The sequence below is a fragment of the Stylophora pistillata genome, chromosome 5 (assembly GCF_964205215.1).
Source record: "Stylophora pistillata chromosome 5, jaStyPist1.2, whole genome shotgun sequence".
Taxonomy (NCBI): Eukaryota; Metazoa; Cnidaria; class Anthozoa; order Scleractinia; family Pocilloporidae; genus Stylophora; species Stylophora pistillata.
The window spans coordinates 36,051,881-36,067,233 of NC_142523.1; the positions used below are offsets into that span (position 1 = coordinate 36,051,881).

A 15,353-nucleotide genomic window follows, 5' to 3' on the forward strand; every position below is an offset into this window, starting at 1 on the left:
GGTCAAGGAAGTGGAAGGGAAGGGTCAGAGTGTGTTGAAAATCGGCCAGGAATCAAAGATCTGGCACAGTGGATACTTGAATTTCAAGGCCAAAGGAGATAAAAGCTGGCAGAAGAGATGGTTTGTGCTTTCGAGTGACTTTGTGTTGTTGCGGTACAAGGCCAAGAAGGTAAAGGCATTATTAGTATCAGTACCATATTGATCACTTCAGAGTCAGTATTAGTACTTACATTGTGGCAATACTAGTAACAACAGTTTTCCAGTATTGGCTGGCAACATCTTGAGGTACTTTTGACTTTATCGAAGACTGACAGGAAGTGTTTCTTAATCAATTATTGCATTACTTCAGCTGGAGAATCGTGACGTTTCTGTCGACGTTAAAGAGAAAGAAATTTACCAATACAAGCTAAACCTATTTTGAATCGTGAATTCGTTGAATTTTTTTTATGTTGGAAACTGGAAACTATTTCACTAAGTAGGCTGAAAAAAAAAAGAAAAAACCACAGCGCTTGTTGCGATTGCAACAATCAAACTTATTTCTGCGGTCGCTTGATTTCTCTTTTCGTGCGTTCGCAAAGATTGTTCAAGCTTCTTCCAGCGGTCCTAGCGATTCTCGTGTTGTTAAAAGTGTTGTGCTCTTAGTCTTTGGTGGAGTTCATTGAAGGCATTTGTGTTTCTTTGATGCAGGACACAAAAGCAGAGTTTAACCTCCCCCTCCCTGGTCACAATGCAGACAAACCATCTCTGGTAAGTTCTGTTGACAGCACCGTGTAATTCTTGAGAGATGAACCCCTGCATGAAAATATCCCTTCTTGAAAGCGCGTCAACCACGTTTTCCCGCGCTTCAGGCCCTTGGCCTGTTGTTTCTTTGAGTTCTGATTGGCTCCTCGGGATTTCTTCCTTTATTCTCATTGGCCATTCTGATCACTTGAGTGCTGATTTTACGATGCACAATCGATTAGCAAAGTGTTTTTGATTCTCTGCGATGACTTATTACATTACGAAATTTTTGCTACAAGTTTTTAGCGAAGCATAAAATGTATGTAAATCGTGTAAACAGTGTAGTGTTTCTCTTTTCGAGCCACAAACTTGGCACGGTTTTTAATAAGATTTTGACTTTTGTATGCCTACTTTTCTGATAAAGGGATATTCTTGCAAAGCCTCTCAGTAGATGGCGAAGTTTGTTTCGTTGCAACAACTAATGCCTCTGTTTTTTAAGCATGCGCTGTTTTACGATGGAAGATTGTCGCATTGTAGTGTTCTTTTGTAAAATAATTTTATACGCACATTATAAAAGGATTTTTATGTATCTTTTTACATTTTCCTTTCTAGGCAGACGAGGTGGACCGCCGCAAGAATGTGTTTAAAGTACATCACAAAAACCTTCGGGTGTATTTTTTCGAGGCCGAAAATGAGGAGAGCATGCAAAGGTAATAACAACCGACGAAATTTTAAACTCTCCTTATTAATCAGTATACGTTTCTATTGAGAATTTATCAGTGAATCCGAGATCGTTTTGATGTTATGTGTTTACCTATGTTTTAGTCTCCGCGCTAGAATTCAAATCGCGATGTCTGGGTTTTAACTCCCAAGATCTGATTGTTAATTGTCCCCTCCAGCTGCTACACATTTCCTTGTAATTTAGTTACGGGAATTCGGTGATAAGTCAAGATGATTACTTCTACCTGATAAGTTTGAGAATTCTCACTACCTGTTTGCTGGATAGTGTTGGTTATTTTAGGGAGAAGATAGTTGTGAATCGCCTCCGGGGAATTTAAGTATTAAGTTCCTCTCTCCACCCCAATGAAGACCAGTACGTTGTCAGAAAACCTGGCGAATGGAGGGGTAGGGACGGAAGGGGATGAAAAGGGGATGACTTTTGATTGACTAGAATCCCGTCGAGGGGTGGGTGGAGGTGGGGTTGCCATTGCGACTTGTTTCTCTCTGATACAGAAACTGGTGTGATCTCCAGCGGTGTGGTTTAGTATAACTACACTGAAGAGCGCATTGAAGAATGATTTCTCATACCATGGCACCGGGTAGATAGAGAAAACTGTTCCAGGAGAAGACTGCTGACAATTAGGGCTGAATTTTGTCAGATTCTCCGCACCTTAATCCAAAGAAATAAGCGGAAAACTGTAAGGAGAGTTTTTATTTCTTATCAGGTGGATGCAACTTCTGGCTCGTGCAATGAAAGCTGAGGAAATTGACGAAAAAAGTCCGGAAAATCAGGAAAGCAGTGAGACTGTAGAGGTCACGGTTATTTGAGCCTTGTGATATTAATAGCTTCAAAATATTTGAGGAATTGAAAAAAGTACGTTCTCCTGACGAGGTTGCAATTTTCAATAAATATATGTCAAGTTCAGAATTTTCTTCAAAATTACGAGTCAGAGACATACGAGACATAATGAAGTCAAAGAATATTATGGGATACTTTCAACAGCTGGTAGGGTAATGAAAGGCAAGATTGATTTGCCAAATATGGTTAGGTTTTTCTTGATCCCTACGAGGCATTTTGTTTACGTGTAACTCTCACAATGTGTCTCCGAATAATATCACTTATAATATAAAATTGAAAATCAAAGACGCGGTGTTAGTTTCATTAACATTCACGTGTATGTAAATGAATAAATACCGTTACATAAAGCTAGGCCGCTTATTTTGTGAAATAAAGAAACTGAACTAGCGCTTACTAACCTAGTTCTATGTTCGTACTGTAAGTCATAGACCGAGTTGTTTTCGAGCGGAGAAAACGAGCGAAAAAGGCATAACATATAATAGGAACCAAGAAAACGAGGTTAGTAAGATATATCTGTATTCACAAAACACAGGGAAAAACGGCCCGTTAAATTGAACAATCATAGCGCACTTACTAAATGGGAGATCCGGTAGCTAATTGAAGTTTTTCATGCGTCGAAAGATGCGGAGATGTGTTCATGAGCTATTGTAAAGAATTGGAGTTGTTGAGGCACTATAAGAAAATTTAACTAAGAAAAGTGTCTCAAGTTAAGAATAGAGATTTTTCCAATATATTTTTGTAATATGGAATTTTGTTTATGCGAAGGAAATAAAATGCATTGTCACTCAGGCTTATATGTCTGTAGTACCGGTTGGAGGGACGATAAATCTAATATTTATCTCTATTTTGAAAAATTCAAAATCAATTATCATTCCCACGACGAATTTTCGGAGTTTCACTCCCCAAATTTCATTTTTTTTTTTTTCCCTTGGAAACCATCATCGAGTCACAATAAGGCCATTCTTTAAATTGCAGCTTCAATTTCGAACACTCTCCGCGGCTATTGTCATTTTGAACGTGATGGCCTGCTTAAGAGGCCTATATTTTTCTCTTTATCACCAGGTGTAAGAAAGAACATGGGATGGGCGGGGAAACTGCGAGGCAAGCGCAACTAAATTGCGGGGAAAAACTGCCGGATAAGACTCCGGATAAGATGCGGATAACTTACGGGAAAAGAGCAGTAAAAGTTCGGTAACCGTAAGGGAAAACCACTATTAGCCTGGGGCAATCTACTGCTTGAATGCGAGAAAAGCGCAAGGAAATTGCAGTTAGCTTGCTGGTGACGTGAAATAGACTGCAAAGAACTATACAAAACATTGATTCTTAGTCACAAGACCAAATCAAACCGTCAGATTTTATTTCATGTTACAATGATTACTAGAAATCTTACGAAGAAGATTATGCTTCGTCTTTCGGCACGCACTGCCTTATGGGAAGGCAATCTTCTCCATCTGAAGTGTCACGTGAGTCGTGGTTTTACAAACCAAATGTTCCTGACAGCCGCACTTATGCACGCTCTAAAAGTTAAATAAAAAAATAATGTCTGGTTAGGAAAGTAGATCGGGTTCATTACAGTAGCGGAATAAACGAAGAGTCCTCAGGGGGGTGGGACTCGGGGGAGCGTGAATGCCTGTTTACTTTCCAGTGAGATTTTGGTGGTCTATTCTAACTTTTGAAAACCCATTTCTATCACTCTATAGTTTCCATCTCACAAAGCCTACCTATGTATTTACACTTTCAGAGCGTCCCAAACAACATTGACTCGTTTTGGTGGCTCGACTTAGCTAGAGAAGTTGGAACAATTTTTAGCTGTAGAAGAAGGAACAATCTTTAAGGAGTAGACAAACACTCCTCAGGGGGTGGGCCTTGGGCACTCTAAATTCCACTTTCTTATTTTGGACCCTCACTGTTCCCTTCCGATTTTTACCCCCCAAACCAGTCTGTTCTCAGACCTCAGTTTGTTCTCAGATCGCGTGATTCGACCGAGACAAATTTATGAAAGACTGGGGAATAGGCATCAGCATCAAAGGAAACCCGCCTACCATCCAAGAGCGCTTTTCGATTACATGTTGTAAAGATCAAAAGTTTATGTAGTCAAAACAGCCAATCAGAACTAAAGAAATATTACAAGGAGCCAATAGGAACTCAAAGTGAACACCGAAACCCCCTGAACAACTCTAAATGCGTGACCAGGCCACTCGCGATTGGTTTTCATTTTGAACCTGGTTGGTTGAAAAAAAGACGCAAACTTTCTTAACCAATCACAGAGTAATGTAGAACAAAACCAAAGTGATCCACGATTCTTTCAACAGTTAATTAAAATTTAACTATTTACAGTTATTGCACTTACCCTGAGGTAACAACTGAAGTATTTCAGCAACTTCAGGCTACATCGCTTGTTAAACATACAACAGGTGTTTTGCCAAAAACAGTCGGCTGCCGTCGTGCAATTCTGAAATCAAAGTTAAACAAAGGCAAGATTTCATGATAGGGATTTTTCCTCGTTCAAAGAAACAGCATAATTTCTGATGCTTCCAAAAGACAAGGAAAACAATTCTTATTATAAGGCAAAACAGAGTTTTGCTAGAACCGTTCTAACACGATTTCTCTCGACTACAATTTATTATAAACGCTGCGAGGAAAAAATAATTCAAATTTTTGCCTAAGTTCTGACAGTTTCTGCTCCAATAGAAATAAGAAAGAAAACCTTGCAAGGACAAATACACAATTATTTTCTGTTTTTTCTTATTTTTTTTCATTATCAGTTTCCTCACCTTCCCAGGATAAAATCTTGATGCCGGGTCCAGTACTGCACTGCCAGGGTCCAAAGTTTCACCGACATCAATTTCTGTTAGTTTTTCGACGACGATGGGCTCATTGATCGGCATGCATACTCCAACCCTAATCATCCCTTTAGCAATTGAAAATCAAAACAGACCGCTTAAATTTTCGTTTTGGTATGAGTGTGTGAATAAAATTTCTACGCAAACAATCACTCACGGCTAAATCATCTATATCTTTCCTTTTCACAAAATATTTTCTCGTCTTTTTCGTCCAGTTAGTATCGATACCGCGTTTGTTTTTTTGTTTGTTTTTTTTTTTATGCAAAGAAATTGAAGGCAATCAAATTGAATTACACCAGGGCATTTTAGTTACACCGCACCGCTCAGCCTTATCGATAATTACCGCTTCAACCTGATACCTTTAAACTCTCTTAGCCCAAAGATCATGTTTAGTAATTCTCCTTACCCTCTGCCATACAATTCTTATGATGTTAGTTTGGGGAATCTGGTATTGGATCAACTAATGATCTCTTAATTGATGTTTTCCTTTACTTTAAGGATAACTTTTGTCCTGTTCACTCATGGACGTTAAAGGATTAACAACTTGCTTTAGAGCGTTTCTGGTTCCGAAACGAAAAGTAATCTCTTTTAAGCTTTATATGAACAACTTACCAAAGACAACGAAAACAAACAGCATCAGGACGGCTACGGTTTTCATTTTGAGGACCTGAAACTAATCGAAATTAAATGGCGGAGCCTTGAGGATCGAAATTGACTCAGTCTTAACTGAGTAAAACTACAGATTGCCGGGTCAGTCATCTTTATACGTTTTTGTCACGTGATCGCAGATTTCGCATGATGCTATTGAGGACCTGTTTGACAGGCTTTTGAGTAAAAATTCTTAGATCATGTCAATCTAATAACAGACATGAAACAGTTCCAAGGCTTTAAGAAACTTTTCAAAAGGAAATGAAGATGTATGCCCTCTGCAGAAACATTAACCGACCTCTTATTGAAAACGTTAAATTGTCGTTTAGCGCGTTCTTATTATATCTTGAGAAAAAATGGCGGAGAGGGCTTAAGACTATGAGTCATTGCTTAGAATCCATAAGTAGCCGTTGATGAAACATAAAAGAGTTTTAAGTTTGGTTATGCTTACAAAAGCAACGCTACTTTTATGAGCTTCCTCTTCAGTTCTTAAAAGTACAACGTACAATCTCTTAAACATGTAATCGATTGTTAATTCAGCCTGTGTCCAGTTCGCGCGAATTCAATTAATCTATCACAGTCCTAAAGAGCTTGTAATATATGTTAAGCATCTGTGAAAACACGCCACATACAAGAAACAACATATTTAACAGTCTAATGGAAACTTAGATAAATATTGAGTAGAAGTAACACTTTACAGCACATTTAAGCCAAGGCTCCTTAATCTGTTTGCAGCTTTTGCTGTAGTATACATTCTCTAGAACGTTTGAAAAAGCCATTGGAGAGAGTTTGGCTATATCAGCTGAGTTGATTTTGTAAACTGGCCACCGTAAATAGTTTCTATGCCTTACGTTTCTAGTGTTAGCCCCTCGTCAGAGCGAATAGAAGGGTAACGCTCGATACGTAAGCTTAGAAACTCTCTAAGGTGGCCAGTTTAAGTCATCAAGTCAGTTGGCCATACCATTACCGCAACCGCACCAATACTTATCAGTTCTGCTATCGTTTTTAAGATGTGTAGGGTATTTAAGTTTCTAAACTGAGTAGAAACATTATAGCAAAGCATGCATGTGATCTGGGGTGGATCACATGCAAAGTGGTTCTCGCAATGTAATAAACGCATGTTGAAACTGAGGCCATTATGAAGTCAAAATACTTGTCAACATGCAGCCGTCTTATGATGCAAGGGGGCATTCGATGCCCGGGGCATAAGGTGTGGTACTCCAGTCTTTCTAGGCGCTAGTTGGATGCTAATATCAACTGCGCTACGAAGCCCGCTTATGCTGGGGGCAAAGCAAATTTTAGTCACGTGTTCATCGTTCCCGCAGGGGAATGAGAACAAATTTGATCTCTCTTCCTTTTAGTTCTATCGTTGGTGCTTTTCGAATTCTTTCGAGGCTTAGTGCTTTCTTGTTGCTCGGAAGAAGCTGGTGTTGGCATCCCACTTTTTTATTTCTCTGTGGGAGGGGCAGCGTAAATAATAAGTTTTCTTTTCGAACCATGCTTATCAAAAATAGTAGGCCATGGGCTTTATAATCTGTTGTTATATTTAGTGGTGACATGCGATTACAGAAGAAAGTTGAAAGCGAGAATTAAGAAATTGATTGCCAACTAAAGAAGCTCTTGATCGATACACAAATTCTCCTTGTCAGTGATATGAAATGTATACAGAACATTGTGGAGAATATGAGTTCTGATGACAGGGGGGGTATGAAGGGAAATTTAGTAGGTAACAGGTACCTCTAGCAAAAAGAGCAGAGGAGTCGAATTTAACAGTGTCTTCCGTAAAATTCACCACACTACTGCTGCGCATCTCTCTCGTGTTGATCAAACGTTGTTATACGCGTGAGTTGAAGTCCTTTCCGGATAATTGTGCTTTCACGTCTTGAAAGCAAAGATAAACATTCTCTGCCAATCAGTTTTTTCATTAAATCATTCTGTATAATTGGATGATGGTTTCATTTATGATTTGAGAGCAGCAGCGCTCATGATGTCGTTCGCGACAATTTTCGATTCAGTCAAGCTTTAGATAATAATGCTAAAAATTACCCAGCACCGTAATAAAAATATGACATACGAAAATGAAACGTGAAGTTCTGGTTTCCGTTTCCAGCTTTTTTTTCTTAAAATTACCTACAACCTCCCTACGACTTCCTGTCTGTACAAGAACACTGTACATGTTACATGTTTATTTTGGAGACAATCACGTTTTCATCTAGAGTCAAGAGCTCGAGAAAGTTTGATCGCGGAAACATTTTTTCAATAATTTATCTTTGAGATTGAGGTAAGAATTCAGTTGTGGTGCATTGTTTTAAGCGTCATCTTACACAAATGTACGTTAAATCTATTTGAGCGCAAATCAACAAAATGACGACTATCCCTGCAAACTTAGTCGACTGATTTTAGTTTTTTTCTTTACTCTACTCGCCATGGGGATCAAGACGGTCCCAAGTAAGAGCGCTACTGTGGGAAACTGTTGAAACTCGGAGATTCATCATTCTGAAGCTAGAAAACTTATAACATTTATTTCTATTTCATATTCAACCGCAGTCGGTCCAATAACATGTACGGTGTTTTGCTATCTTTCTTTCTTATTTTCCTGGTAGATTAAAAAATTATTAAAAGTATAGGATACATTCCAATTTTTCTCTACAATGTTTTAGCCTGTAATATGTTTACCTGTTTTACCTTTGCATTCAGAATCGTTTTTCAAACAAATGTTTATGACACGAAGGAAATCGGTTTGGTTCTGTTTTTATTCTTAGTTATGGCTGAAGATAAAGTTTCGCAATTGAAAGAAGAACTAGGTCTGGAGAGCGAGAGTTCCACAGGTAAAAGAAAAAGTTTTTCAACGAATTATGGCATGCACATAGTGGGAAGATGGACAAATTAATTTAATCTTTAACGAGAATAAAGATGAATCCCTATGACGGCGTTGCCACTAACAACTAAAAGAAAATGATAGTTTTTATACATTGAGGAGCTAACCGCTCATTTCGCTCAGATTTTAGAGTCAGACGTGTGCGGCTATTCATTGACATTTGGAGCCAGTTTGTGCCAGGGTAGATTTACGCTCCACGGGTCGATTGCCACAGTGTCGACATCTTTGCAAATCTTTTTAAGCGAGAGACACGACATTCAAAACTTAAAAAGAAAAAAAAACGCCGTGGTAGATACTATCTGTAGTTCAGGGTACTGACTTCTTTGACGATAAATCGAGCTTGCATAGTTTAAAAGCGGCAATTAAAGTCGAACGCAGAAAGGTATCCTAGTATTGTTTTTCTTTAGTCTTTTTTACTTGATAAAACGGCGTGCGATGTATATCACATTTAAAACACGTGGGACGAATTTGTCTTGACACCCTGCTGAGTTCCTTGTTTTTTTTTTTTTTTGGTTTACGGAAGCTCTCACTTTATCATTTATTTTTTAATCTGTTTACTCATCTTCATGAAAGTTTTGAACAGTAACTACACTTAAAGTTTCACCCGATCAGCCGAGTTCCCAAATTCATGCTAACGCCCGCTGGAGAGCTACACTTCGACATCATTTCGTCAAGAAAAAATGATGGAACAAAACAAGTAAAGAGATTGGAGTTAACAAGTATTAGGTTTGCAAAATTCACCAGCTCATAGAATGGAACTTTGAAGAGTGACGTCACAATTTTCGTTAAAATTTTTTTTTTCGAATCCTGAGAATAGCTTTGGTTTCCTTGTAACCTCGTACAACAGTTCTGTTAATGTCTTGTAATTTACTTTGTCTACCCCTTGTTACATTTGAAGCCAAAGTAACTCCATTAGATCCGTATTGTCCTCTCTAATTAAAGTGGCTCACCAAATTTCTAATCGATTTAAATTGTAGCTACATGTAAATAGTACATGGCAAAAGAAAACCAGATTTAAATGTTTCCTGAGATATTTCCTCACGATGGACAGAAAGTATCCGTGTTGTTAATCAACTCATCCTTCTAGAATTTGTATGATCCTGTAGGTCTAATTACTCACTACACCCCTCGCTTGCCTCTCGCTATAACTTTACCGCCTGTTATAGAATACCATTTGGTTGGGTGTTACAAGTTCAATCTCTGATATGCGTTCTTGATCATAAGCTGGCTTTTTTATTTCATTTGTTGTTACAAACTAGACCAGTCATACTGAACTAAATTTATGCTGCACCGAGCTTAACTTGAAAAGACAATCGACCATTCAGAAGCGTTAAACTAAATTTAACCAACAACACATTTAATTTAACTTAGTTACGATACATCTTTTCCACGAAATTTCAGGGGAAGATATATTAAGTGAAGCTTCCTCCAGTGATAAAGGAGTGGATTTGAAAGCTTCTTCGTCAGTTGCAGGTAAGTAGGCCTGACTTGGATTACAATAAAACACCTTCGTGTAGTAAAGTATCTTTTATAAGGATTTCATACAATTATGTCATGTCACATGACCCAGACAGTTATGGGAGGGGTAAACAGAATCTAATGATGATGAAAACACAAGTGGTGACAGAAATATGATGATATTGCAGCGATAAAAAAGACGAGGACGATCATTCATACCCTTTTCTTTGAATTTTAGACTCGGAGAAAACTCAAGTTTCACCGGCATCTGGAAAACTGGAGGATTTGGAGATCGAAAGTTCCACAGGTACACAGTTTAACTGTCAACAGTATAGAAATATTAAAATAAAAAATCTGGTTTATAAATTAAATTTTACTTTACAATGAATTAACAGACAGCCACATATGATACAGTACTGAAACGCTTGAGAACAATAAAAAGCAACAATACTGAGATAGCAGGAGTGAAAAAAGGTGCAGTTATTTTTCTTGATGTATGCAGGGTAGGGGGTTACTTTCTAGAAATTCATTATCCTTGATCGTTTAAAGGAACTTTCCTAAGTCCAGCGGAATATGTTTGATTCTTAATTTAATTTAGGTACTTTGAAAGGGAAAGACTTAGCAAACCAAGGAAAGGTGGATTTGGATGATGAGCTTTCATCAGGTGAAAGAAATAAAACAGCAAATGAATTGTACTTCTTAACTTTGTGACTACAAAAAGACCTGAACAAAATAAATTAAACGCAAACAACTAGTACTGATTCATTACGGTTCAAAGTTTTACTTTGCTTAAAGTAAAATATTCTTCTTTACCATTTCAAGGTCAATTTGGATTAAAGGAGTCAGATGACGTTGACGGCAAATCAACAGGTACAAGTAATTAGTACAAACTCAGAGTATGTGTGAGCCTAAGCCTAAATTAATCACTGGAAAAGCAAGTGAGTTTCGAAAGATTTAACACGGACTGAATAACTTTTTGTGGGTCAATATTTAAGATAGAAATAAAGAAGAAATTATTTTACAGCCTTAATCTGCACAATAACCATGCGATGTAATTTTTTTAACTTTTCCAACTAGTTTCGGTCTTAGATATTTTTACATCAAGGGGAAAAACCTTGAATATATTATGAGATGAAGAAAACAAAAGTCGTTAGTTTCTCACGAGTTAAAGTGTTATTATTATTTATATGTATTGGTATTTTAGTTTGTCATCAGGCCTCCCCTGTAGCAGCTGAAGGAAGCCAGGACTTTGCTGACAACAGTTCACTAGGTAAGAAAAAGAAATAAACCTTCTTGAGATTTTTTGTATGATCAATGATAAGACAACTGGAAGCGGAAGTTTGTCAAATATGATGAGCAAAGCAAATATTCTTGGCATGAACAATCTAAGAAACCACTTACCAGTCGCGCTATCACATATTTTGGCCATGAATTTCCCTTTGATCAGTTGATAACTCAAAAAAGATTGAAAATCATTTCTTTGTAAATCAATTGACAGAAAAAAGTGAAGCTGCTTCTGTTGAGAAAAAACTGAACATGAAGGATGCTCCCCTAGCAGGTAAGCGAGGAAGTGAGGTGAAATCAAAGTCTTTAAAATATTGAGCCCGGTGGAGTTTGATTGGCCGAATTTATTTCCATACTCTTTTCTCTCTAGCTCTGCTGTGGGAACAGTAAACAGAATCTATTGATAATTAAAATATAAATAGTAACAAGAATATGATGACGATGAAAACGGTAATGACGATCATTCAAACCACTCTTTTTTTTTTTTTTTTTTTTTTTTAATTTTAGAGCCGGATATGACGCAAACTTCGTCGACGCCTGGAAAAATAGAGGATTTAGAAATCGAAAGCTCCACAGGTACTGAGTTAAACCTCAAACAGTGTAGAAGAATATTGCAATCATCAATCTGATTTATTAGTTAAATTTTGGTTTAAAATGAATTAACAGACAGCCGCACATAATAAAGTACTGAAACGCTTGAGAATAATAAGAAGCAACAATACTGAGATAACAGGGACGAAAAAAGGTGAAATTATTTTTCTTGGTGTATGCGGAGTAGGCGGTTACTTTCTAGAAATTCATTATCTTTCATCGTTAAAAGGAACTTTCTAAAGAACAGCCCAATATGTCTGATTCTTTATTTATTTTTAGATACCTTGGAAGGGAAAGATTCAGCAAATCAAGAGAAGGCGGATTTGGATGATGAGCTTTCATCAGGTGAGAGAAATAAAACAGCAAATGAATTTCACTTCTGAAGTTTGTGACCACAAAAAGACCTTTGAAAATACACGTAAATAAAAATAAACGCAAACAACTGAGTCATTAGGGCTCTAAGTTTCCTTTGCTTAAGGTGAAATATTCTTTTTTACCATTTCAAGGTCAATTTGAATTCAAGGAGTCAGTTGACGGTGACGGCAAATTAACAGGTACACGTAAATGGTGCAAACTTATAATATGCGTGAGCCTAGGCGTCAATTAAACACTGGGAAACAATTTACAAGGCCAGTGAGCTTTCAAAGATTTAAAAACGATTGATTACATTTCTGTTCGTCAATATTTAAGACAGAGATAAGGAAGAAATTATTTTACAACCTTAATCTGCATAATAACCATGCGTTTTAATTTTTTCACTTTTCAAACTGATTTCGGTCTCAGATATTTTTACATCAAGGGAAAAATCCTTCAATAGATTAGGAGATGAAGAAAAAAAATGTCGTGAGTTTCTCTCGATTAGGAGCGTTATTATTATATGTGCGTTATTAACCAAGCGTGAGGTCAAGATGGCTGGATAGTGACCAAGTTCTTTTATCGCATTTTTATGGACCGTGACGAAGTCGAGGTCCATAACAATGCGAAAAAGAAAAACGATGCTATTATCCAGCCACCTTGACCGAACAAGCTTGGTTAATAAAGGATTTATTCTATTGCAAAAAAATTCGCGTAATTAAGAATTAAGAGTGACCTGTTTACTTTGAGAGTGGGGAAAGAAAGCCAACTGTGTTTGCAATATAACAAACTTACGAGAGTCGTTTCTGTTTTCTTTGTTTAGACTTTCTTCTGCAGCTTTTTGCGTTTCCATTGCCGACATTGTACAAGAATTACGAACGTAGTTTTAATTCAATTTTTTCACGCGCGGGATCGATGCGGAAAATCCTGGGCGGGCAAGATAGGCCCATCTTGGACCGCTCGCGTAGCCACAGGATTCGCTTCATCTTGCTCAAGGTTGCTGCGTGCTATGTACTAATTAATATTTATTGGTATTTTAGTTGGTCACCAAACCTCTCCTGCAGCAGCTGAAGGAAGCCTGGACTTTGCTGACAACAGTTCGCCAGGTGAGAAAAAGAAACATAAAGCTTCTTTAGGTTTTTTGTAGAATTATCAATGATAAGACAACTAGACCTGGAAGTTTGTCAACTATAATAAGAAAAGCAAATATTCTTGATATCTCGACAATCTAAGTGACCACTTATTAATCACGCTATTACAAGTTTAGTCCATGAACTGCCTCTTTGACGAGTTGATAACTCAGAAAAGAGTGAAAATTATTTCGTTGTTAATTTTATTACAGACAAAAGTGAAGCTACTTCTGTTGAGAAAAAACTGCACATGAAGGATGCTCCCTTAGTAGGTAAGCGAGGAAGTGAAGTGCAATCAGAGTCTTTAAAAAATTGAGCCTAGTGGAGTTTAGTCGGCCGGATTTTTTCTATTCTCTTTTTTCTCTAGGAGAGCAATTAAAAGCAACATTACGAAAACCTTAGGCAAAAAAAAAATCCCCACTTATTCTTGATCTGGCATATTAGGTGCAAAGTTTTATGCAAATTCTGGTGGTTATCTTTTAGCAATTTATTATACTTCATCAATTTCAGATAATTTCCAAAGCACAACCCAATTCTATCTTTTAGGTACTTTGCAGGGTAAAGTTACAGCAATCCAAGAAAAACTGGATTTGGATGGTGGACCCTCCTCTGGTGAGAGAAAAAAAAAATCGCAAAAAGATGATTGTATTCTAAATTTATAGCCACTGGTACAACGAGCGCTATAAAAACAAACCCACACTGACAAACTCAACACTGACAGATGATTGTATTCTAAATTTATAGCCACTGAGTACAACGAGCGCTGTAAAGACAAACCCACACTGACAAACTCAACACTGACAGATGATTGTATTCTAAATTTATAGCCACTGAGTACAACGAGCGCTATAAAAACAAACCCACACTGACAAACTCAACACTGACAGTGTTCTTTGCTCAAAGTGAATTTGTGTTATTTGCTGTTTTAGATCATTTTGCCTCCAAGAAGGAATCAAATGACGATGGAAGCGAACCAAAAGGTACAAGAAATCATTGATAAAGTAATCATTTACAGTGAATATACGAAGTTCATATATATATATATATATATATTTTTTTTTAACTGCGGTATAAGATACGTACGATGCACGATCTTCGCAGTAGATAGCGCTATTTATGCAATAGCGAAAATCAGACCTGAAAAAAATCAGGCCTGTACGGGATTCGAACCACTGACCTCTCCGATACTAGTGCAGCGCTCTACCAAAAAAATAAAAAAATAAAAGATATATGAACTTCATATATTCATTGTATCTGATTTATCATCACGGGTTTATTAGGAATCAACTTAACGGCCTGCTCCCAGTTGGCTTGTTAGCTCAATTGGTAGAGCGCTGCACTAGTATCGCAGAGGTCAGTGGTTCGAATCCCGTATAGGCCTGATTTTTTTCTGATTTTCGCTATTGCATAAAAAGCGCTCTCGACTGCGAAGGATCGTGCATCATACGTAAAGTAATCATTGTAAGCCTAAATCTACGCGACTAATACACAAACAAGTGACACTCGGCGAAGTTTCTGTTTTAAACCAAAGTAAAATAACTTAAAACAGAAATAACTCAATTTGTTTCGCAAATACGAGCGAAGCCTTTGAGGTCCTGTTATATTAAACAATTTTGTGTCTTTTCTCACCCTCTCTATCGAAAATAAAAATAGTTTCAGCGACTCTAGGCCTTAGTAACTTGAAACAAAAGGAGCACATAGCTTACCCCTTCCAAAATTTGTACAAAAGGACTTAAAAGAACAGAAAGGGTTACTTGGAACAAATGTTACGGGACAAATTTGGAATTTCCACGGATTGAAAACGGATTTAGTGATTGATCGTAAAGCGCTATTGATCTGTCATTGTAGATAGCGCTCCATAAGTGATA

At 37.4% G+C, this 15,353-nt stretch overlaps 2 protein-coding genes, 1 long non-coding RNA gene and 1 pseudogene across 4 annotated transcripts in view; 3 read left to right on the forward strand and 1 right to left on the reverse strand.

Moving 5' to 3' along the window:
• The window catches only part of LOC111342864 (FYVE, RhoGEF and PH domain-containing protein 4), a 22,282-nt gene extending 19,194 nt beyond the window's left edge, over positions 1–3,088 (forward strand). Inside the window, exons 12-15 of one of the 2 annotated variants that reach the window (XM_088762004.1) lie at positions 1–169; positions 688–747; positions 1,333–1,430; positions 2,166–3,088. The exon at positions 1–169 is cut by the window's left edge and continues 518 nt beyond it. In XM_088762004.1, coding sequence (XP_088618130.1) covers positions 1–169; positions 688–747; positions 1,333–1,430; positions 2,166–2,268 — 430 coding nt within the window. In that variant the 3' untranslated portion in view covers positions 2,269–3,088. The remainder of the gene's footprint in view (positions 170–687; positions 748–1,332; positions 1,431–2,165) is intronic. The other variant, XM_088762005.1, reaches the window with a different exon arrangement.
• A 418-nt stretch (positions 3,089–3,506) lies between these two features.
• LOC148731698 (uncharacterized) lies at positions 3,507–5,576 on the reverse strand (annotated as a pseudogene).
• Positions 5,577–8,264: 2,688 nt separating this feature from the next.
• On the forward strand, positions 8,265–11,728 carry LOC148731699 (uncharacterized). The gene is made up of 7 exons (XM_088761932.1): positions 8,265–8,618; positions 10,070–10,141; positions 10,365–10,433; positions 10,725–10,790; positions 10,949–11,002; positions 11,331–11,396; positions 11,625–11,728. Exons 1-7 carry the CDS (start codon positions 8,459–8,461, stop codon positions 11,726–11,728), a joined length of 591 nt encoding a protein of 196 aa, XP_088618058.1. The 5' UTR covers positions 8,265–8,458.
• A 4-nt stretch (positions 11,729–11,732) lies between these two features.
• Positions 11,733–12,346, forward strand: LOC148731700 (uncharacterized). The gene is made up of 2 exons (XR_016002064.1): positions 11,733–11,986; positions 12,281–12,346. It is a non-coding gene; the product is annotated as an uncharacterized LOC148731700 (long non-coding RNA).
• Positions 12,347–15,353: the final 3,007 nt, after the last annotated feature.

Excerpts from the sequence above, each read along its gene's own strand:
- LOC148731699 (XM_088761932.1), top strand. The coding sequence starts at position 8,459 with ATGTTTACCTGTTTTACCTTTGCATTCAGAATCGTTTTTCAAACAAAT. Across the intron at positions 10,142-10,364 it reads AGCTTCTTCGTCAGTTGCAG|ACTCGGAGAAAACTCAAGTT; the intron begins GTAAGTAGGCCT and ends TTTGAATTTTAG. Across the intron at positions 10,791-10,948 it reads GGATGATGAGCTTTCATCAG|GTCAATTTGGATTAAAGGAG; the intron begins GTGAAAGAAATA and ends TACCATTTCAAG.